At 38.4% G+C, this 23,531-nt stretch overlaps 1 protein-coding gene across 5 annotated transcripts in view; it reads right to left on the bottom strand.

Moving 5' to 3' along the window:
- The window catches only part of diaph3 (diaphanous-related formin 3), a 557,032-nt gene that overhangs the window by 389,195 nt on the left and 144,306 nt on the right, over positions 1 to 23,531 (bottom strand). For all 5 annotated transcript variants that reach the window (XM_049465746.1, XM_049465747.1, XM_049465749.1 and 2 more), the window contains 5 exons: positions 21,904 to 21,978; positions 21,006 to 21,075; positions 13,652 to 13,788; positions 11,388 to 11,493; positions 1,261 to 1,371 (listed from right to left, as the gene is read on the bottom strand). In XM_049465746.1, the coding sequence (XP_049321703.1) occupies positions 1,261 to 1,371; positions 11,388 to 11,493; positions 13,652 to 13,788; positions 21,006 to 21,075; positions 21,904 to 21,978 (499 nt within the window). The remainder of the gene's footprint in view (positions 1 to 1,260; positions 1,372 to 11,387; positions 11,494 to 13,651; positions 13,789 to 21,005; positions 21,076 to 21,903; positions 21,979 to 23,531) is intronic.

Below are 23,531 nucleotides of genomic sequence, written 5' to 3'. Positions count from 1 at the left end.
TGGAGTAAATATAAAAGCAGACAGAAAGAGAGAGTTGGAGGAAAGGATAGATGGAGAGACACTAGAGGAGGCAAATTTCATTTTCTCCTGATTTCACTCTACTCTCCTGTCCTGCAGCTCAGGAGAGAGGCAGCTCTCTGCTTTGAATAATAAATAAGACAGAAGAGTACAGCATTAATATATCTCTCTCTCTCTCTCTCTCTCTCTCTCTCTCTCTCTCTCTCTCTCTCTCTCTCTCTCTCTCTCTCTCTCTTTCTTTTTCACACACACACACACTTCTTCACTTAATACAGCTAGGGTGTAGGCTGTATGGGCTGTTGAGTTCAGCTCAATCTCTTATGCTGAAGAACATAATCATCAGGGGAGAGAGAGAGAGAGAGAGAGATAGAGAGAGATGCTTGAAAAAAGGTTGAGGAAAACTGAGAAACGTAAGCAAGTGTGAAAGAAAGAAAGAAAGAAAGAAAATATAGACAGGGAGGGAGGGAGATCACAGACAAAGAGCAGAGACAGACAGAGAGAGATAGCAGAGATGGAGAGACAGAGACAGAAAGAGAGAGAGAAAGAGAGAGCAGAGAGAGAGAGAGGCATGAAAGAGGGTGAAGAAAACTGAGAAAAGTAAGCAAGTGAGAAAGAAAGAAAGAAAGAAAGAAAGAAAGAAAGAAAGAAAAAAGAAAGAAAAATAATATAGACAGCATATAGCAGAGATGGAGAAACAGAGAGAGAGAAAGAGAGAGCAGAGACAGACCGAGAGAGAGAGAGAGAGAGAGAGAGAGAGAGAGAGAGAGAGAGAGAGAGCAGAGACAGACAAAGACAAAAAGAGAGAGAGCAGAGACAGACAATGAGAGAGAGGAGAGACGGAAAGAAAGAGAGTAGACACAGACAGAGAGAGAGAGGGCAGAGGCTGAAAGAAGGGAGTGAGTGTACACAGCAAGAGCGAGACAAAGAAAAGGAGGAAAAATAGAAAACAAAGTGAAAAAGTGCAAGACAGAGTGTGAGACAGTGGGGGAAGAGAAAGTCGGAGGGAACAAGAGAGAAACAGGGTCTGCAGAGAAAGAGAGAGAGAGAGAGAGAGAGAGAGAGAGAAAGAGAGAGAGAGAAAGAGAGAGAGGGGGGAATATATCCCCCTGCTGTAGGTATTGATTCAGCCTGACGACCTCTTCGCAAGGCCTAATAAATTATTCGTGGAGCCATTTTACAATATTTCACTCAAGTGGGCAGCTCATTTGAATATTAGCACGCAGGCGGGCGGCGGGCGCTTACCGGCAGCATGTCGCGCAGGCCGCAGCGCATGAACTCATTCCGGATGTGCAGCCTGAAGTCCAACTCATCAGGAGACGTAACCAGAGCGTTGATGAGCTGCATACATGCCACCTATGAAGAGAAGATAACATTCAGCAAGCATACGTACACCTGTGTGCGTGTCTGTTCATTATGAACCTGCTCTCAGAGTGTGGCAAAAATGCACTGCTAACAAGCACAGGGCAGAGTAAATCACTGAGGGCAGTGCAGTCTGGGTCAGGCGCATAAAATGACTAGACAGGGACTGTATCTGATGTCGGGGGAATCTTCCTGCACTCGTTTAAAACTAACCTGCCATTTCTTCAATACAAATACTGTATTTTCGCAGCATAAAGCATTCTGTATTATAAGGCACACCATCAATGAACGTCTATTTTCTGTTCTAGTTTCATATACAAGGTGTCCTGGATTATAAGGGGCATTTTAAGGGACACTATAAGGAACTTCTCATTTAGCAGGTCTAGTAGCTGGGTGGTGGTGGTGGTGGGTGGTAGTTAAATAAGTCAAATTAGGCTAAGTAAACAGAACTGTAATAAAAAAGACTTTCTTTTAAAGTCTAACGAGTGCTGGATGTTAATCTACACAGATTCTATCCTGAAAACTGTATTTGGATGAGTAAAGCACTTCTGTTTATTTACAGTAAGTTTAGATTCACAGCACTAAGATTTATCCAGCACTAAGGCTGGAGTATTAGCATTAGCGGGTAACCGCTCCAGCAGTCCTAGCAGAGGTTAGGAGCAGACTACAGACCTATAATACTCCTCTCTGAACTGGAAAAAATAGAGCGTGGTTAAAAATGAAATATTTTAGTTTATTGGATTTAACTTTTAACTTTATACTTAACATTATATCAGAGTATTATATTCTTCATTTCTTTGCATTACAGGCATACAACAGCATTTTTATATTTTTCCATAACTGGAATATAACACAGGTCCCAAGCTATTATTAACCATTAACATTTTTATTTTATTAATTTTAATTTTAATTTTATTGTATTATATTGACCTTACTGAACGTTTTTCAAATTATTTTCAAGTGAATATAATAATTCACTTTTGTAGTAATACTATTCACAAAGACTTGCCTAACATTGTGTGATGTGCATTAGCTTATCATTCATTTTAACACAATAACAATTCCACTATTACTGTCATTAAACATGGCAAACATCAACATACACAGACTAGAGATACCCCAGATTCCACACCAGAGCTCCTGTACACAATGCTCTCTGGCAAATCCTGCTTATTAAACCAATCAAAACCCAACACTCCAAATTCCTCACTTGCAAACAGTAAAAAAAACATCTGAGACTCAACAGAAATCTCAATGTTTTAAATGATTTTACTGCCACAGTATCACAATATGCTCTAGGTGTGTGTAATTCACCTTAATCAGTGAGAAATTCCAGAGCGAGGAATATTAACACTGTCATTGTAAAATTAGCTGAAAAGTAACAGATGGACATGAATTCCGACAGTTATTTATGAGTACAAAACGTGCATACAATTACACAGACCTAGATCTGATGTGTTTTGTACAGATAAAGAAAAATCTTGGCTTAATACTGCACCATCACAATGATCTTCACTCTTGGTAAACACTTGGAGCTGTAATAATTAATTGATTTTAACTGGATTTACTCAATTATAATAATAGGTACAGGTAATCATAATAAATATATAAATAAAAAATATGTTACATACATATAGATGCACATTTAAATCAGCTATACTGACCATATAAAATATATTTGTAGTTCTAGAATTACTGTCTAAAATTGGGAGGGATAAAAGTAATAAAAAAGCATTTGTTATTGTAAAAGACAATACAACTTTGAGAATATTGAATATCATCATCACTTGAAAAACACTGATTAATTGCATGATTTATTAAAGATAGTGTAAATAATCATTTTAAAATGGACGAAGTGCAGCCCGTTTTAAATACAAATCAGTGTATTAAGTATGGGGGAAGTATTTTAACATGTAGTGTATTACAACAAATGTCATGTATCTTGCCCAATGCACTAAAATAGGTGTGCTAAGCTTGTCGCATCATTTTCCCAAAAAAAAATAAAACAAACAAAAAAAAAAAAACTTTTAAGCCTGTAATTGCTGCAAAAAGTGCTGAAAAAGGGTTGGGCAAAGGCTGTGAATAGTGCAAAAATTAAGCAAACTTTTTTTCCCCTTTGTCATAATGGGTTGTTGTGTGTAGAATTTGAGAGAAAATATGTGTGTAATCTATTTTGAAATATGGCTGTAAGAAAACAAAATGTAAAACAATGTGAATAATTTCCAGATGCACCGTAAACACAAAAATACTCCCAAAAAAATCTCCAAGTAATTCCAGATATGAGTACCGGTAGCTGTGACATTTTCTCACGGTCATCCACTGCAGTGGGTCGGCACTGGTATTGGTATTCCAGCAGCATCCGACCTGCAGAGAGGTGGATTTTTCGGCTGAACAGAAGAGGAGAATTTTGTTTCATCAGCAAGCTCGCAGATGACTGAACAGATTTCTGCAGCTCTGTCAAGCTACAACACAGATTCATCCCCTCAAGTGGGCACAGCTCATCAAATATTGATCAGTGATCTTTGTAACCTCTTCAGTCACACGGACAGCCGTATTTGTGTGTGTGTGGGAGTGTGGATTAGAAGGGTAGTGGAGCGTTCAGGAGACAGAGAAATATTGGGTGGACAGTGAATGGGTTTTAACAGTGTATGTTCTCACACTTTGCTGCTCATGGCGTGTGAGATGGAGCAGATAGAGCTGATTATTGCTTGGTGTTCCTCAGAGGTTAGCAATTATTTACAGAGAAGGATCTCATGCTGTAATCATGCAGAGATGCTGCGCGGTACTAGTGTTTGCATATTAGCATTTACAAAGGTTATAGAGACTGGGAACATGAGACTATATATATATATACTAGAGAGTGGAGGACCAGTGATGGAGGGAAAAAAACAAGGGAAAAAAGAGAGATGAGAAAAGACAGAGAGAAGACAGGTAGTACAGAGCAGTACAGGATAAAAAATATATAGTATTATAGGGGAATATTATATGAGAATATAGGGTAGTATATACTGTAGTACTATATAAAGAGAAGTAAATATGGAGTATAGGGGGTTGAATAGGGTTTTTTATAGAGTAGGACATAGGGGAGTATTGTTGGGGTGTATTATAGGGGTGTACAGGATAGAGTATGACAGTATATAGCAAAGTATGGAGTAGACTAGGGTAGTATACAGGGGTGTATTATGGGGAGAATGAGGTAGATTATGGTAGTATATAGCGTAGTATATATAGGTGAGCATTATAGGAGAGTATAGGCTACACTAGAGTAGTATATAGGAGAGTATTATAGGGGAGTATATGGTAGACTAGGGTAGTATATAGTCAATATTATAGGGGAGTACGGGGTATACTAGAATAGTATATAGGGGAGTATAATGGAGGAGTATGGGGTAAACTAGAATAGTATATAGGGGAGTATAATGGAGGAGTATGGGGGTAAACTAGGGTAGTGTATAGGGGAGTATTATGAAGGAGTATGGAAAAAACTTTGGTAGTGTATAGGGGAGAATTATAGGGGAGTATGGGGTACACTAGAGTAGTATATAGGAGAGTATTATAGGGGAGTATATGGTAGACTAGGGTAGTATATAGTCAATATTATAGGGGAGTACGGGGTATACTAGAATAGTATATAGGGGAGTATAATGGAGGAGTATGGGGTAAACTAGAATAGTATATAGGGGAGTATAATGGAGGAGTATGGGGTAAACTAGGGTAGTGTATAGGGGAGTATTATGAAGGAGTATGGAAAAAACTTGGGTAGTGTATAGGGGAGAATTATAGGGGAGTATGGGGTACACTAGAGTAGTATATAGGAGTGTATTTTAGGGGAGAGTGGGTATATTAGAATAGTATATAGAGCAGTATAATGAGGAGGATGGGGAGAGAAGGGTAGTATATAGGGAAGTGTATGGGGAGTATGATGAAGACTAGGGTAGTAAATAGGGGGGTATTATAGGGGGATATGGAGTAGAGAAAGGTAGTATATATGGGAGTATAATAGGGGAGTATTATAGGGGTATACTAGGGGAGTATATAGGGCAGTATATAAGGTAGTATTTTAGGGTAGCATATGAGGTAAGTAGATAATGTGGGGTTTAATGCCTAGACAGCTCATAAGACATTTTTCTAGTAGGAACAGTTTTGGATATGTGTTTTTAGTTTAGTGAATATTAAGAACAGTTTATCATTGTGTACATGTTGTATGAGAAGCAATAAGAATTTAATCAATGATAATGATGCATCGCATTGCCAGCAATGCTGTTGAAAGTATTTTGACGTTCTACATTGCCCTTGCATTAAAAAATCCTTTTACAATATTTATTTTTTGGTTTAGGTTTTTGTTCTTTGGTCTTTATCCATTTAGGTTTTTTAAGCACATTTTAGAAATTGACAAACATTGCAACAGATAAAAAACACTTTATAGAAAAAGAGAGATGGGGAGATGAAGAAGGGGGAAAAGGAGGGAGGGATGGAGGTTCATGGATGCTGGGTACTGAAGAAAGGCCTTTAAAGGTGTCCAGCGATAAGAATAGAAGAGTGTTTGTTGAATGATTCATGGAGTTAAAAAGGATCACAAATGTGAATTTGCAAACAGGAATCTGGCTGACAATATCAATAAAATATTATGAAGAGAGCGTCCAATTGGCCTTGGTGAGGCTGAAGTGGTCTCTGTAGAAGGGAATTTCTCTCCTCTCTAAGCACCGCTTCCCGTGGCAAGGTTAAACGGAGAAAACAACTAAAACACAGCACTAAATTGACACTGAAATTGACCTTGGAAGTCTCGGACGTCTCAGAAGCCTCTGCCCTCTGTAAACTGCTCAGAGTTGTGAACTCACGCTATGCGGATAGCGGTGAAATCTTGCTGAGCTGAGCCTATTAAACTGTACACATGCTTTAGGCTATAGTACAGTACATCTCATTTGGCCATTCTACACATAACACAGAGCAGAAGGAACATATTTACAGCAAGATGACGAAAACTGCAATCCCCAATTGGAAATGCAGTGTTTTTAATGTAACCGTGTGTGTATGAGTGTCTGTGTGTGTGTGTGTGCGTGTATGTGTATGTGTGTGTTGGCAAGCAGGGTATACTATAAATGACAGAGCCCACAGTGAAGGCAGAACTGAGTGCCTCTCTTCTCACCTCCCTCTGCTACCAATTAAACTAAAACACTGAAGCTTTAATCAGTTCTAACAATGCAGCCACTCAGTTAATACAACACACACACACACACACACACAAACTGATACACTCCACAACGATGACCACAGCCTGAACAGAAGTGCTGAGCAATATGACCTCAAATATATATCACGATTAATCAATTAATATTTTAACCTGATTTTTAAATTTATGAATAATATTTTTTATTAAACAAAATGCCAAAGTGCTTCCCTTGGTACAGGCTGCTGGAGCTGTTTGGATTGCTCAGGGTTTAATGTTTCCTCTTTGTTGCTGTAACGTAATTTGGGTGTCAAACTTGGTTTTTCTTTACTGAATCAAGGCTTGGTTTTCAGACTTGATTCACGGTACCAAATACTTTAAACACGTCACTTTATTTCTAAAGTTTTTTTTTTTTTTGTTTGTTTTTTTTATTCACACTGACTCGCTGTTCTACTCGACTCTTTAATCTCAATCTCAATTCAGGTTCACACAAGCGTGCCGTGGCTCTGCACAGGGCAGTACAGGGGATAGTCTACGTAGTATTTTTGGGTGAATAATGAGTACTGCATATAGAGTAGTAAATATGGAGTATAGGGTTGAATAGGGTTTTAAATATATATATATATATATATATACAGTAGTATAGAGGAGGAGTATTATAAGGGAGTATTGCATAATATATAGTGTAGTATTATGGGCGGTATGGGGTAGAGTAGGGAAGAATAGGGTAGTATATAGAGGAGTATTAAGGGGGTATAACAGGAAGCATGGGGTAGATTAGGGTAGAATATAGGGGAGTAGTATTATAGGGAAGTATTATAGCGGATATACTATATATATATATATATATATAGTTTCTTTGATTTTACCAAATTGAAAACCTCAAGAGGAAGATGGATGATCACAAGCCATCAAAACCAAGCTGAACTGCTTGGATTTTTGCAGCAGGAGTAAAGCAGCATAAAGTTATCCAAAAGCAGTGTGTAAGACTGGTGGAGGACAACATGATGCCAAGATGCATTAAAAAAAACAGTGATTAAAAACCAATGGTATTCCACCAAATATTGATTTCTGAACTCTTAAAACTTTATGAATATCAACTTGTTTTTTTTCTTTGCATTATTTGAGGTCTGAAAGCTCTGCATAAACCTATAAATAGCAAAAACAGAGAAACTGATTCAGAAACTGAAGTGCTCTCTTTATTTTATTTAATATATATATTTTTAATTATCGTCTAATTATCGTTGCAGCCCTAATCACTATATTAATACTGGGACAATATGCAGATAAATAAATATTGATGACAGGAATGTGTGTTTAACTCTGTTACTCCCTTCATACTCTCTGATTCAGTGACAGCCCTGCTGTGCTCAGATGAGACACCATGCTGAAGGTCAAACGTTAGTGAAGAAACCCACTGAGAAGCCATGCAAACTTTCTAAACAACTCCCTCTCTGTCACGCTGTCTCTCACTCTCACACACACACACACACACACACACACACACACACACACACACACACACACACACACACACACACACACACACAGACGAGTGGCATCAGACAGCCTTCACACACAGGCCTACAGATATGAGTGGCAGGGAAAAGGCAGCAGCTTGCTTATGTCACCCGCAGTCAGACGTCCGGGACAGGCCATTTCAGATACACCTCTACAGTGCATGACACCAACCGCGCTTTCCTACAAATAATACATAACACTAAACTAGCAAACACTTCAGTACGGCTCTTAACTTGACCTACAGACTGACAGCTTTCACACACAGCGCCCTGAATCACAGCATAAAACCAGCATCACACTGCTGCTCCTCAGGCAGTACATAAAGAGCATGCACAGAGCACATCAGTAGATCTCTGAGCAGCAAGATCTCAGTTAAATATGAGCATTAGGACTCTAGCAATCAGATATATTAACAAATAAATGTAAGCACTTTAATGTATAGAGTAACTGAGTAATTAGGGTTTTAAGTAAACAAGTCAAAGAAAAAAAGTATATATATATATATATATATATATATATATATATATATATATATATATATATTATATATATATATATATATATATATATATATATATATATATATATATATATATATATATATATATATATAAGCAAAAAAATATTTTGAAGAATCAAATACTGTATTCTACTGTATACTATATTCGCAATATTGATAGTAATAATAAGATGCACGGGATTAAAAAGCTCAGCAGGTCTCACAGCTGTGCGGTGAAAGAGCTAGCGCTTAGTGCGGTTAGCAGCTAATGCTAATACTGCTCCAGTCTCGGTTGTGGAAAACTAAACTGAAACTCCTTTATAACTCTGTACTTCAGTGGAGTGGCGTTACTGCTCTTTAATACCTGACAGGTAGAATTCATACACAAGAAGCACCAGATTATAAGGAGCGCCGACGATTTTTGGGAAAATTAAAGGATTTTTCGTGTGCCTTAAATTGCGAAAAATACTATATTTTTTGAGGTAAAAGTTAGAGAGTGATGTAAGAAAATACAACATGGCATCTGTTTACATATTAGGAATAAATAAGGAGCTAAATCAGTTTTAAGATTATATATAGTGGGGACCAGCCTAGAGATTATTGCGGTTGGTAGACTGTCAGTCAACTGTGGAGCTTAAAAAGTCACGCTCTCCTCAATCCCCATAGCAATTAACTTGTAAATGTCACATATCACGTGTTGCTCTTAACAATTCTTGTTCTTACCTAGTTATAAATATGTAATGCAGATATAGACAAGACAACCCAAACAACTGAGGACATTATGGCAGTATAAAAATGCACAAATGATGTTAAAATGTGCCTTAGAAAGCTTCAGAAAATCAGTTTTTATAAGGCTTACCATGCTACAATACCACCAGAGTCAAACAGGATATTGTTATAAAAAAATAATTTTAAAAAAGTGTTTACTGTTAATTCATTATTTAAAAAATTGTTTAATCAAGTAATTGTGAAAGTCCTTTAAGGCTCCAGAAATACTGTTTGAAATGCTTTTTACAGATTAGACCGATCGGCTGTTGTCTTACTGAAGCTCAAGACAACTGAAACTTTCAGAGACGCTCCAGGACATGCAACCTCACTGCTGTGTTTCATTCCGTCTCTGTTGCTGCAAGCTCCTCTCTGAATCTGTTCTTTATGTTGTGACTGCATTATTCCACAGGGACCTGTGACCTCAGACTGTGAACAAGCACTCCAAACACCAGAGTCTGTCCACCCACTCAAATATTAATTATCATCACCTTGTTGTGTAAAAGCCCCAACAGAGTGAAGTAAGCATGAGGACAGGTTTAGAAACTTGCAGAATTGGAATGATCAATATTATTGTTTGACTGTTAACACTGCTGAGTAAATACAGAGGCAGATTGAGGGTATTTTAAATTATAGGAGCGAAAAATTATATGTATCAAAACAAGCAAAAAGATATGAAGTGCCCCAAATGATTAAATAGTCACTTTTTATCACAAAAAGGGCACCCAGTGGCTCACCTTCACCATTTTTATTTATTTTTTTTTTTTACAATAGAGGCACTTGGGCAAGGTCCCTTAGGTCTATCAGTCATAACATACACAGCTGTAGATCTTAACATGAACTGTTATGGTGTACTCACACACACACAAAAAAAAAAACCTCCCTCAAAACACGTCTCTGTTGACTAGTGTGATGGCTCTGAACAAGATGTCATTGATGTGACATTCCTTTAAACTAACGCGGCAGTGTTGTGCCGAAATATGTAACACAGTCAGGAAAAGCACCCCTTCACTAGCTATGTTGCTATGTATGTAACCATGACTAAGATTATCTCCACTTTTATCAAGAAGACATGTTCCCGATAGAGGGTGCTTTTCATGGCGGGGGTGGTAAATTCAGCACCACACCCGCATACCACTGAGCAGTGAGTGGGGTTAAGTGTGCTCGGGCATGGATTGTTTAAAGGCAGTGTGAGAGCAGGCCGGCGGGGGAGTGGACCAAATTGTGCTTAGTGTAAGTGCACCCTAACACAGGGGTTTCCAACCGGGCAGTGATGCCTTTAATGCAATATTTAGTACTAGTTCTGTAATATGATTTTTTCAGTAACAAGTAATCTAACCCGTTACTATTTCCAATCCAATAATCAGTTCAAAGTTACTAATTCAAGTCACTGAGTTTTACTATTTTCCATTCTGCTTAGTAAAAGTTATTGTAGCGCCTGGCTAGACATGTTAAAAATGGTGGACAAGAAAGATGTTTACAGTTGTTGCTTTATTGCTGGAACTGTTAGCAACAACCATGCCAAAATATAACAACAAGCTAGCAAGCTGGGTTTATGCTTACTTTTCTCTGTTCTCTCGGTCAGAAAAACAGTGGCTGCTTCTTTTGTAGATGGTCCAGCTTCATGGCATGACATTAATTGTTGTCAAAGTCCCTGTTTTTAACCATTTATCCATGACAATGCATAAACTGTTGCTAATAATGTAACAATAATGTTACTAATAACTGCATGTCATGTGACTGTACTAAGCCAAATCAATCAACGATAAATTAACGAAATGTCTCATGTGTCTCATCTTGAATTGAAATTGAGTTACATATGTAGAATTATGTACATATTGGAGGAATTTGCACTTTGAAAAATAAGATGTATATGTATATAGTTCAAAAAAACATAATTCATACATAATTCATAGTAACAATATGTGACAAAGAGTTGTCTACATATGTTGTGTGGGATTTGTGTATTTGTATTTATTTTATATTGAAAAAGCTGCAAGAGTTTCATTTTTCAGCAGAAGGCAGGGTCACGGTGCAGCTAAAGGGGTACGCTATTACCTGAAGCTGGACGGAGCGGTCAGCCAGGCCCTGTACTATGGGGTTGAAGCGACTCGTCTCCATCCTCTCCCCTGCACTGGTGATGGCTTCAAGGACCTTCTCCAGCCTAAACGCAGAGAAATATCAAAGCATCAGAGCAGAAAAGGCCAAAGTTAAATGCAGCACATTCGTCTTTCACCGCTTCCCATCGTTCTGCTTATTCTCCAAGTCAGCGGTGCCTCTGCTTTCCGCTGCCCTTCCTGACACTGGGCTCACAGCTTTGATTCGTTTTCACAGTTTCAGTGAAGGGTTATGCTGGGTTTGCACTTCTTACACTTCTTTTTTCCCCCCACGTTCTCAGTATGAGTGGAGCACATCTAATAACTTTTTTTTTTTTAAGCCCTTTCCACAAATTGCATTTCCTTTCATCATGGCTGTGTTTACTTGGCGCGGCTATAGAGGCGATCTTTACCTCTCTGATATGTTTAGCTTAGGCACTGGCAATGAATCTTCTGTTAATTTGTAGAAATCGTTGGCTGTATGGCACAATTAAAATTGTGAACAAAATTCTATAAAGAGTGTGGTACGATCAAAAATACAAAGGAAGTTACTCGAATCAATATTTCAGAGATACGCTGAAGAGAATATCAGTAAACCCTGTGCTTATATAAAAGGATTACAGGGACAGCTAATTGGAAATCACATCATCTAGGACATGAATATTATAATGACACTGTTTAGGGGAAACTTCACTTTCAGCATAGGCTAGAAATGTCTGTGTGAAACAGACAAGTGACAGGAAGAAATCACACCTAGTGGCTGTATGGCTTTACATATTTAACAAAATAAAGCACACACAGAATCATGTGGCCAGTATGGGTGGTTTCATTTTTAAAAAATATATATCATACATATTAATACAATACTTTTAATTCAATATTGAGAATCAAACTGTACTTTTTTCAATAGTTTTTTTCTTAATTGTAACAAAGCCAAAATACAAAAATTAAATGTTCACAACATATTTATTGCAGAGCTGACATGAGTATAATTCGGTCATCAGGATTCCATCTTTTTGGAATAAAGATGACAGAAGAAAGAGACAGAAAGAGTCACAGAGAGAGAGAGCACCATCAAGAGAGGGAGACATGAAGAAAGAAAGCACGTGAGCGAGACAGGCAGAAAAAGGGAGAGAGAGAGAGAGAGAGAGAGAGAGAAGGAAAGAAAGAGAGAGAGAGAGCGCGAGAGAGAGAAAGAAAGAGCGAGAGAGAGCGAGGGAGAGAATGACAGAAAAAGAGTAAGGTAGAGAGCGATCGAGAGGGAGAGAGATAGAGAAAGAAAGTGCATGACCGAAAGAAAGAGGCAGAAAGAGGGAGAGCGAGAAAGGCAGAGAGTGAGGTGGGGAGCGAGAGAGAGTGAAAGAGGGAGAGAAGGTGCAAGAAAGCAAGAGTGGATGTGAGAGCGAAAGCGAGAGAGATAGTGAATGTGAGAGATGGAGAGAGGTTGAGAGAACGCGAGGGGTATAGAGAGACAGAGGGTGTGAGAGAGAGAGCAAAAGCGAGAAAGCAAAAGCGAGAGAGGCACTGTCGTGGTTGTTTTTACCTCGCTCTTGTTACATGCAAAGTTTCCAAACCAGTCACCTTTTTTTTTGTATTCGGTAGTACTGAGAAATTTCGGACGGTGACTTTTTGGTATTGAATTTTGATACCCAGAACTAGTGGGCAGTGTTGGTTATTCATTTTCATACAAAAGTACAAGATAGTACAAATGAAAGAGTGTGCATGAACTGAAAAACATTGTGCAATAGATGAAATAGGGGTGCAAACATTATGACATATTCTGTATCCTTAAAGACCATTAATACTATATGGCTAATGTCTACATTACAGTTACATCACTAAAACAGCAACATAGTTCGTTCAAAATAAAAATACTGAATTAGTTTCTCACATATTATACTGGTGCCTTTATGTATCCCAAGTTTCAAGAAGGTGGAGGTTTCACACACACGATTTTATTTGATGTAGAACCTTTTTTCATCATGTTGTGTGTAGGTTCTTTATCCTTAAACTTAAATTCTCCCTCATTGCTCGTCTCAATTACACTTATGTATCTTTGAAAACCAGCTGGAAAGAATTGAAAGTGCTGTTTTGTTTATTTTTTATAGCATCGCTGCAAATAAATCTTTTATTTATAAACATACAACTGCTACTCACACATTCACAAAAAAAGCTGTTGAGTCAGAATCAATGCTGGGTTTTATTCAGGAAGATAACGTTACGTACGTGTTCTCCTCTCCCACAATGCAGATGGCAGACAGCAGTTTGACGACGTCCGTCATCATGGCAGGCTGACAGGGATCCATTGCTCGGGCCAGCAGTGCCAGGCTCTTCTCTTCTCCGAGGATCCGCTCCAACCCATACTGACAACATAAAGCAATATCTACATTAGCCATCAGTCACCTCTGCAGCACCCTGCCCGTCAGACAGAACTACAGCAGGGCTCATATATAAATAACTATCTGCTGCCTGCTGCAGATACCACTACACAGCCCTTAAACTTAAGTAAGGGTGTTTTTTTTTTTTTGTTTTGTTTTTCCACCTGTAGTTGTAAAAGTTTCTATGATCTGGATCAGTTGATGAGTTTCTTTAGTTAAAGCCATTCTCCCTCTGGTTGGTTTGGTTTCACACAGGCATAAACCTAAACAAACCAAAATGCGCACCAATAAAAACTCAAGCAAGCACATCGTCTCCTCTGATTGGTCAGAGCCGTTTGGCGAGGGAGCAAGAAAGTAAATATAGTGAGAAGTTACTGTGTTCCAGTGTGTATATCTGTATATCTGTTCAATGTAAATCTGTTTTAAACACAGTGTTTCTAATGGGACATGCAGCAAAGATGTACCTGTAGTAAATGAAGTCGCGCGGCTGTGAGCAGTGAACGCAGCACAGACCACGCTCACGGTGCGTTTACACTGCTCCGTCGCGTCAACGCACATGGTCGCACTGCCCCTCTCCAACTGGTCACATGTGGGCGTGACAAAGGCGTTCCTTGCGTCATCCAATTAAATCGTTCTAAGAAATTTGAATGCTTTTATACAAGCAATTAGTATTTTCTATAAATTAAAAAAATATAAATGTGCATTAATAAATATAAATGTTCGATTGAGCTTTATTACACTGCCTAGTGAGCAGAATATAGGCTAACAAAAGCAAACTTATCCAATTCAATTATATATTAATATTTTAAAAACTCACTAGACCCCCCAACAATCTCTGCAGCCTCTCTCCTCGCTGTATTACTGTGATCAGAGTCACTGTAAATCAGCAGGGTTTTAATATATGAGGCAGGAAAGCCTGAAACTTCTCTTCCGGGCTTCTCTGGACGCTTGAAAGCGGAACTAAATGTTTTCAGACACTGCGCTGCAGACACGTATCAGGCGAACACCTGCTCTCTGATTGGATAGACACATCGAGTTGGACGGATTTATTTGCATAAAGTTCAGCTTGGCTCAACTTTTCATCGCAGCCCAACCCCCGCTCTCGACGCATCGGAGCCATGATGCACCGTGCGACTGCGTCTGACGGAGGCGCCGCTTCTCATTGAAAATGAATGGGATATGTCGCTGTGCGTTGTTGTGACGGAGCAGTGTAAATGCACCATCAGTGTGTAAACAGCATGGAGCAGCAATGATAGCATTTATTTGTAGCAGTGGTAATTAGCGTTTTCTGGCTAAAATGTCAGATTAAATAGCGCCCTATAAAGAAAGATATATATGAGACAGGTGGGTCGGATTGAGACCGCTCCAGAATTTCTTTGGGACCGGTCGAGGCCACCTCCACTGGCTTATCTCAGCCCGGTGGTTTTGATCCTCTCCAGAGTGCGATTACTGTTTTCACACTTGCTCAATCAAACCGTAGAACCGGTTTTAACCGGACCAAATAGTGCTGGTGTAAAAACTCCCTTAAACTGGGACTACTTAGAAAGCAATCAAATCTTAACAGATGCTCAACAAATACCCAGCAGCGTGATATTATTCTTATACTTTTACTTCTTCTGTAATGGCTGAACATCTGTTTTCATTACATTATTAATGTGCAACGAAGTTGAACCCTTTTAAAAATAAAACAGTGTTTTTGCTGTACCAATCAAAAGCTTGGAAAGCTCTTCTCATTTAATGTGTTTTCTTTTTTCCTTTTTATGATTTTTTACTTTGTAAATGTAATATTGAAGACTATATAAAAGTATGCAGAATTATTATGCAGAATTATTAACACGAATATATTTTGTACTTTAGATTCTTCTAAGTATCACATTTATCTGCTTTCACGCTTGGAATTTTAATCTCAGTGTCTTCATGAGTTAGAAACAGTTTTCTCAGCATCTTGAAAGTAGTTGAGTTATTGGATGCGCTAAACAAAAGCAGCAACTATTGGTTTTATACATTTTTTTTCATATTTATGTATTATTTATTTATGTTGGACTTAAGCATTTTTTTCTCAATCCAACATCCAACAATCCAATTTCAAACCAAACACCTAATATTCTTAAATTAATGCCGAATGCACTTTAGACCAATTGCTTTATATTTTGTAATTGCTTCATTATATTGTTAATATTGTATAAGCTGCATTAAATAATAATCTCAACAACAATATCAAAATGTATCAAAATGATTTATCCTCTCTTTCTCAGTCTCTCTGAAGGCTTTCAGTAGTGAAGCCACCACTGCCAGTCTAGTCACAGTCTTCAGGTGAGCTCTTTGTTTGAGAATTGGTCCCCAGTCAGGCAGGTGTGGGTGGCAGTCTGACGCTCAGATACTCAAATAATCCTTTTTAGCAAGCCAACCGAGCAGCGTGTATAAAGTTTTTAAAGCCTTTCCCCTCCACAGTGGCTTTGTTGTTGGTGGCGGTGGCGTCGCCGCGTAATGGCACAGACTGCAAGCAATCATTTTCGCCATTTAAATATCAGAAACGTGACTGCGCCCTTTCAGCATGTGCTGGGAGACACGCCGGCGCTGCGTTAAGACTTTTTTCAGATAGAAATATGAATATGGAGCAGAAATCTCCCTAAAGTTTTTAAATTAGTTCCCACACTTCAGAGGCTAAGAAGCCCAAGGACGCGAGTTGGGCCCGTACGCGTCGCCGCTTGGTGCTCCGTCCTTGGAATAATGACAACAGTGCGACTGCGATCAGGGATATGTAAATGTATGAAATAAAAGAAAGAGAAAATGAGAGACAGAGGGAGGCGTTGAGGTGCACGGATTCAACACGAATTCATAGACGCAGGACAGAAGAGCCTTGGGGGTCTGGAACGAGGAGGAGAGCGACTGTGAGCCCTTAGAGAAAGAGAGAGAGAAAGAGAAAGAGGAGGCAAAGAGAACAGACGTGGCTCTAAGTGTATGACCACGGGAGGGTTAAGCAAATGGCAGCAACTGTGCCAACACTAGAGCAAGAACAAGAATTACTCCTAATTAGAAAGAGAGAATACCTCACAGAGTTAAGATCGGGCTCAAAAAATCCAACCCGACCCACCCATAAACTGTCACCAGAGCCCAATTTAAATCCGACGTTTTTTAAGTAACTCAAGCGATAAAACTGAGCTTTTTAAAACATTTTCAGGCTGTTTGAACGAGCGAAATCTGCTCAGAACGATGTTAATAAACATTGCAACACTGAAGAAAAAGTTGTTAGAAAATATGCGTACTTTGGTCTGTGGGAGGTGCCGGTATCCAAGGCAGGTTGGATAAACACTTCAGAAATGAGGAGCATTTTCGGATATTTTAGATTAAATAGATTAAATATTTGTATGTAAAATCGAAATTACTCCATTTTAAAAATCGCATTAAAACTAATTTGAATTAAGCGAATTAGCCATGACCATTACTCAGCACTACAACTACTATTACCATAAACCCATCTGTGATTTTAGATCAAATACTAAATTTATGCCCTGTTATATAACATTTAAATACAGTTTTAAAATAATGGTGAGAAATCCACAACTTCAGTGGCGAGTGCAGAGTTGTTTCCCACTTTACACTCGCCGTGGGTGTGGCCTAAATGTGCTCCGTCTCTATGATGCTTTCTCATCTCTTCCGATGCTAATATGATATCTGCTCACTCTGCAATTACTTCCAACACCTTAGAATTCCCATTTCAATCTTTAATCTCGTTTTGATAATGACATGAGTTTGAATGGCGAATTAGAACGCACCAGATGTGCGAAATCACAAACCAGAAAAAGGCGGATAATGTGATTCGAAATTTAACGGTCAGGTTAATGAAGCGTTCGTACACTCACACTTTAACCTATATATAGATATAGATTACACACTCAGAGGATTCACAGTCAAATGTAAACCTTATTATAGGGCTCATTATTCCGGCAATTAATGGCTTGTAGAACTATATGTTTTCGTTCCGAACAGATGTTCCTTTTCTCTTTTTTTTTTTTTTTTTCCTTCATTCAGAGTTGGGTATGAAAACATCCTGCCAGCCTTGCAGGCACTGTGGGGATAGAGATGTTCCAGAGTGTTTATGTGCGGAAATGTCTGTAAGCACATTTATGCTGTTTTCCGTCTTAATTCTGCAGAAGCGGGTGCCAGCTGGGCGTGAACACCTGGCTGGCAGGCACGGTGGGTGGAATGTGTCCCAGGATGCCGTGGGGCGGAGAGAGAGGTCTGGAGAGGCGTCAGGCCTGTGGGTAAATAACACTCTCCCCACCTGATTACACAAGACCTTACAGGCTGCGGGAGAGACAGCAGACAGTGTGGGAGATAGAAAACGAGAGAGACAGAGAGCACAGGAGAGGGAGAGAACAAGAGATAAAGCGAGAAAGAGGGCAAGAGAAAGAAAGCATAAGAGAAAGCAAGAGAGAGAGAGAGAGAGCAAAGGAGAGGGAGAGAGCAAGAGAGAAAGCAAGAGCGAGAAAGAGAGAGGGAGAACGAGAGAGTAAGAGTAACAAAGCACGAGACTGAGAGCAAGACAGAGAGGGAGACCGAGAGAGAAAGCAAAAGAAAGCAAGAAAAAGTGAGAAAAAGTGAGAGAAAGTGAGATAGAGAGAAAAAAATATTTTGATATTTGCAAATATTCACAGAGTTTCAGAACTTCTCTCTGCAGAACAACAAGGGGCTGGAAAAGAATAATTCCAGCAGATTTTAATCAGAAAAAAAAGTGTTCACTGTTTTTTTTTTCCTTTATGTTTCAGCTTTTATACAGAGGATGCATAAGTTAATGGAGCATGCTGATGTAATCAATTACAAGGTATAGTCTTAAAGACAGTGATGGATTTGTCAATTATCTGAAATGAGATTTTTAAAGACAATATTTCTGTTAAAAAGTGAAGTAGAAAACTCTATCTTAAAATAAATAAATTCATTAATAAACAAGTTTACTGGCATATCAGTTGCAGCCTGAACTATTAGGCTGTGTTCTCTTAGTATAGTCACATACTGCACTAAAATATATTAGTCCAATATGCGCATCTCTGAATGGTGAAAGAGCTAGCGCTTCGGTTAGCGGCTAATGCTAATGCTGCTGCACCCAGCCTTAGTGCTGGGGAAACTTCACTGAAAACTCACCCTTAATAACGCTATATTTCAGTAGAGTGGCTTTACTGCTCCTTAATACCTGACTGATAGAATTCATACATAAGGTGCATCAGATTATAAGGAGCACTTACGATTTTGGGGAAAATTAAAGGATTTTAGGTGCATATATATTTTTATAGTGCGAAAAATCTGGTATTTTTGTGCATGAGTGTGTAACAGAGAGCCAGATGGAAAGAAAGCATGTAAGAGAGAGAAAGAGAGAGACAGAGAGACACTTCTCAGACCGCGGGCCATCTCCAGCACATCAGAAGAGCCACTGGAGACCCACTTCTATCAGGCTGCTCTAACAGGGGTGGCCAAATCATTAAAAGCCCTCTCTTACCCTCCTCCCCACAACGTCTGCAGCACCCGTGTCCAGGAACTCCCTTCCGAGTTCAGAGAGACGGCCACGCAAGACCTTCTTCCAATGGAGCTCGCCTCTTATCGGTTCTGGCCGTATGAAAGCGGCTGCAGCTATGGGCGCCGGGTACAGAGCGGGGACAAGGCAGGACCAGAGGAGCACTAATGCCACTTTGATGAGTGCTGAGCCACGGACATGGAGCGCCAACATGGACAGTGAGGGCGGACTGAGCATTGTTTGTGGCTAGAGCTTTAAAGTGACGATGATAAGGAGAGTTTAGGGTTTAGAATGAGCGTGATTTGAATTAGTGTTGGACGATGCGGACAAAATTTATATCACAATATATTCCTTAATTTTGGTCGATACGATATAATTTCGATATCGATATAAATACTTTGAAGGCCTCAGAAAAACTGCTAAAAATAAATGGAAATCTATACCTACTACTATCTGAAAATTTTATTCAAGTCTTTAAAACCGCCTCTTACAAAAACTATATAATACTTTAGAAAAAAAAAAAAAACTCAAAATAAATCAATGCTTACATTTATTTGCACATAGCAAAATAAAGATGACATCCCTGTCAAACATAAACCTATATCCTATATACATATTACAAATATAAATACTTTAAATTACAACAGAGGCTTCTTATTCTTTTGTAAACTAATTTAACAGATCGAAACAAAGTGCTTCAACCAGGATAAAGAATGCAAGAAGCATTTATATACATAAAAGGAACATGACATCACCGTCAAATCAACAGACCTATAGGCTTAATCAACTATGAATAAGTTATTTACAAAATCGCTATAAATAAGAAAAATTGTGTATGTAGTGGAACTGCTTGAGGTGGTGGAATAGATTAGATGTATTACCACTGCTGGTCAGCTCCACTCAGCAGCACAATTTGCAGCAAGCTGAAGTCAGAAGTTTGCCAGACCTTTGAAAGCCGAACAATTTCCACAACACTGAATTAGTCCTCTCTCACTCTGTCAACTATGTCTTCTGCTTCTACTTGTGGAAGCTTTAGGTGCACTCATTTCCCAGCGGGGCCGAGCCTAACCAAAGTTCCACTCGGTTAGGGTCGGCCCCGCTCGGATTCAGTGCGGGACATTTAAGATGCGGAGCGGAGCGGAGCGCAGCCGAGCCGAGCCCCGAGTTCCGTTCAGTTATTAGCATAGGCTAGGCTAGCATAGCAAGCCTAGCCTAGCCTAGCCTAGCTGGCTACGTATCTGTGTGATTACGTCATCACGCACTGACGCAGCCCGGTTACGGAGGCTGATTGTGTTCAGCTCTGCAGCGAAATGACACTGTTAATAAAACGCCGGTCTGTGACAGATTCTGTAAATAATACATATCTTTATAGCACAAAAATGACATCACCGTTATTGAAACATTTCTTATCGCAATAAACACAGATATGGAATTATTGTCCAGGTCTAATTTGAATATATGATAGCCGGAAATGTTTGCTGAAAAAAGAGCACTAACATTAAAATTTGTTTAGCAACAGACTTGAAACTCCTCATCCTTCTCCTCTTTTCCTAGTTCTCAGCAGTGCTGAGCATCAGAGCACAGAGAAAATTGGCACACAGCTAACAAACAGCCCAGAAAGTTTAAGTTCATTTTTAGTCTAGTGGGTGGTTTTAAGCAATGTAGTAGAATCTGAACTGTCTGACTGTATTACCTTGTTGTTCATGAAAGCCTTCAGGCACTGGATGACTTTGTGTTGACTCTTCTTATCAACCTTGTCCTGACTGGAAAAAAGAGAGAGATGAACCCAGTGGTTACAAAAACACAAAATAAAATAAATAAGAAGATGAAAGAAAGAAGTGTTTCTTTATCAGGGAATCTGCAGGTATAGGGAAATTGATTTTAAGGCCTTTAATAGCAAGTATAGACTAAATTAAGGTCACTTTCACAATAACAAAATGGCAAAAAGGTTATTAAGGTTATTAACACAATATTAAGCTGACATGCTTTAAAGTAAGCTTTTGATTCCTGTATTTTCTGCCAAACTAAAATTTCTATTAAAACTGAATTAAAAGTTTTGCGCTACACTGAGGAAGCCTGAGTATTCCGGTAAGTAAGGATGATATTAGTTAGCGGTTTGTCCCACATAGCTTGTTTTAACACGATAAACATGCAGACTAAAGTCTGATATACTCAACTCAACAGCGAAAGAGCTAGCGCTGTGGTTAGCAGTTAATGTTAATAGTGCTCCAGCAGTGCTAGCCGGGGTTAGCAGCAGGCTACAGGCCAATAATACTCAACTCCTGAACAGCCAAACGAGTTAGCACTTAACGCAGCTAGCGGCCAATGCTAATACTGCTGGAGAACTTCACTGAAACTCCTGTATAATTGGTGGCGTTACTGCTCCTTAATACCTGACTGGTAGAAGTGATACATAAGGAGAACCAGATTATAAGGCACACTGGCTTTTTTTGGAAAAAATTAAAGGATTTTAACTGTGCCTTATAGTAAGAAAAATATAGTGCTTTCTGCAGTATTTCATGACCTTTTAAATGCATTTTATGGTACAATATTTCTAATAAATTCTACAAATGTGGGAAATGTTTTCTTACTGTTTCTTGAGCAGAAGTCTCTCCAGTATATCCAGCAGAAGACCCAGACCCTCATGGCCAAAGCTTTGCACCCAGCTGTGAACACAACAAACACAATGTATTCAAAATGAATTTTTAATTTTCGTATTAAAACAAATGAATTATACAATGCGTCACATATTTATTAGTTATAAAGTAATTCAAAATAAAAGTAACATCAAGCATATGAACACAATTTCTCAAGCTATTATAGAATTTTGTATAAAGACAATAATTATAAACACTTAAAAACAGAACTGTGGAGATTTGCCAGCATAATTAGCAGCAATAATTATGCAAAAATGATGATTTACATAAATGTGTGTTGTCATGTTGCATAGATTGCGATGACCACTGAAATCAGGGCCCGTGTCTCAAATTGTACAGTATTACACTAAAAATGGTAATTAAAATAATTTAGAATAACTGATAAATTAGCTTTTAGATTAATCAATTTTTTTAATAAATTGGTACAACCTTAAAATAAGGCACCCTTATAAAGAGTTTATAAAGGACTTTATTAATGGCTATTAACTAGGTTGTAAAACCATCAATAAACAGCTACAGCACATCAATAAAAAGGGAAACAGGCAACAGTAGTCTGGATGCTTAGTTTACTTTGTCTTTTCCATCAGTTAATAATAATAAAATGATATAAAAAATTGGTTCAATATAATTAATCAAATGTAATGCGTTAGTATACACCAGATTATGATTATTGGATAAATCTTTAATCTGGTTAGTTAATGTAATACATCTGTTAGCATGTTAATGTTAATGTTAACATTATGAATAAATGTGATAAATAAATCACTCTTCTGCAAACGACAAGGAGTTTTCCTTTCGATTTAATTGTTGTAATTGCTTATTAATAGTTTTGAAGTATTTACAATGTAATTATTAATTATTCATCATAGACTCATTTATAAACAAGTTATAAACACTTTATAAAGCAGCCTTATTTTGAAGTGGTACCAAATAACTGTTTGATTAAAAAACTATTACGTACAGCAGGTATATTTTATTCAAATGTATTGTATTAAAACACAAAAAAATAAATTTACATTTCAATGTAATGCTTCTTTATTTTAGAATAGCTTTTGTATCGACCTCAGCAGATCTGTGAAGCATTGGATTTCAGGTCAGAATTCCCAATATGATACTCCCTGAGTTTTTTACTGCCTACAATGCGATTTTATTGTATTTATATAAGTGTGTTTGAACTGGCGAAGAAGAAAACAAGAGAATGCTTTACGAGCCGATATCCCATATTACCCAAGTCAACCTCGCTACATTATATAGAAGTGAAAGGCAGAAACAGATGAAAGTCAATAGGCCTTATCAGAGCGCTGTTTGTTAGACCCTATTAAACGTCAGCAGATTCATCCGTCTACAGGAGATTAAGCTCTCCCCCTGGAGCAATGAGTGAACCGTACTGCTAATGGAGCAAAGATGTTTATTTTAATTCCATTCAAACAGAATATCTCGCTCCACATCTCAATTGATTTGGCCTCTATTGTGGGATTATGGGAAATGCAGTGGTGCAAACGTAACTCTCCAATAACAAGAGAAGAAGCGTTCCCGGTGAGGCATCGATTAACACAGAGTAT

This window comes from Astyanax mexicanus, chromosome 16 (genome assembly GCF_023375975.1).
Source record: "Astyanax mexicanus isolate ESR-SI-001 chromosome 16, AstMex3_surface, whole genome shotgun sequence".
Lineage (NCBI taxonomy): Eukaryota > Metazoa > Chordata > Actinopteri > Characiformes > Acestrorhamphidae > Astyanax > Astyanax mexicanus.
This window is presented reverse-complemented; position numbering and strand designations above follow the sequence as displayed.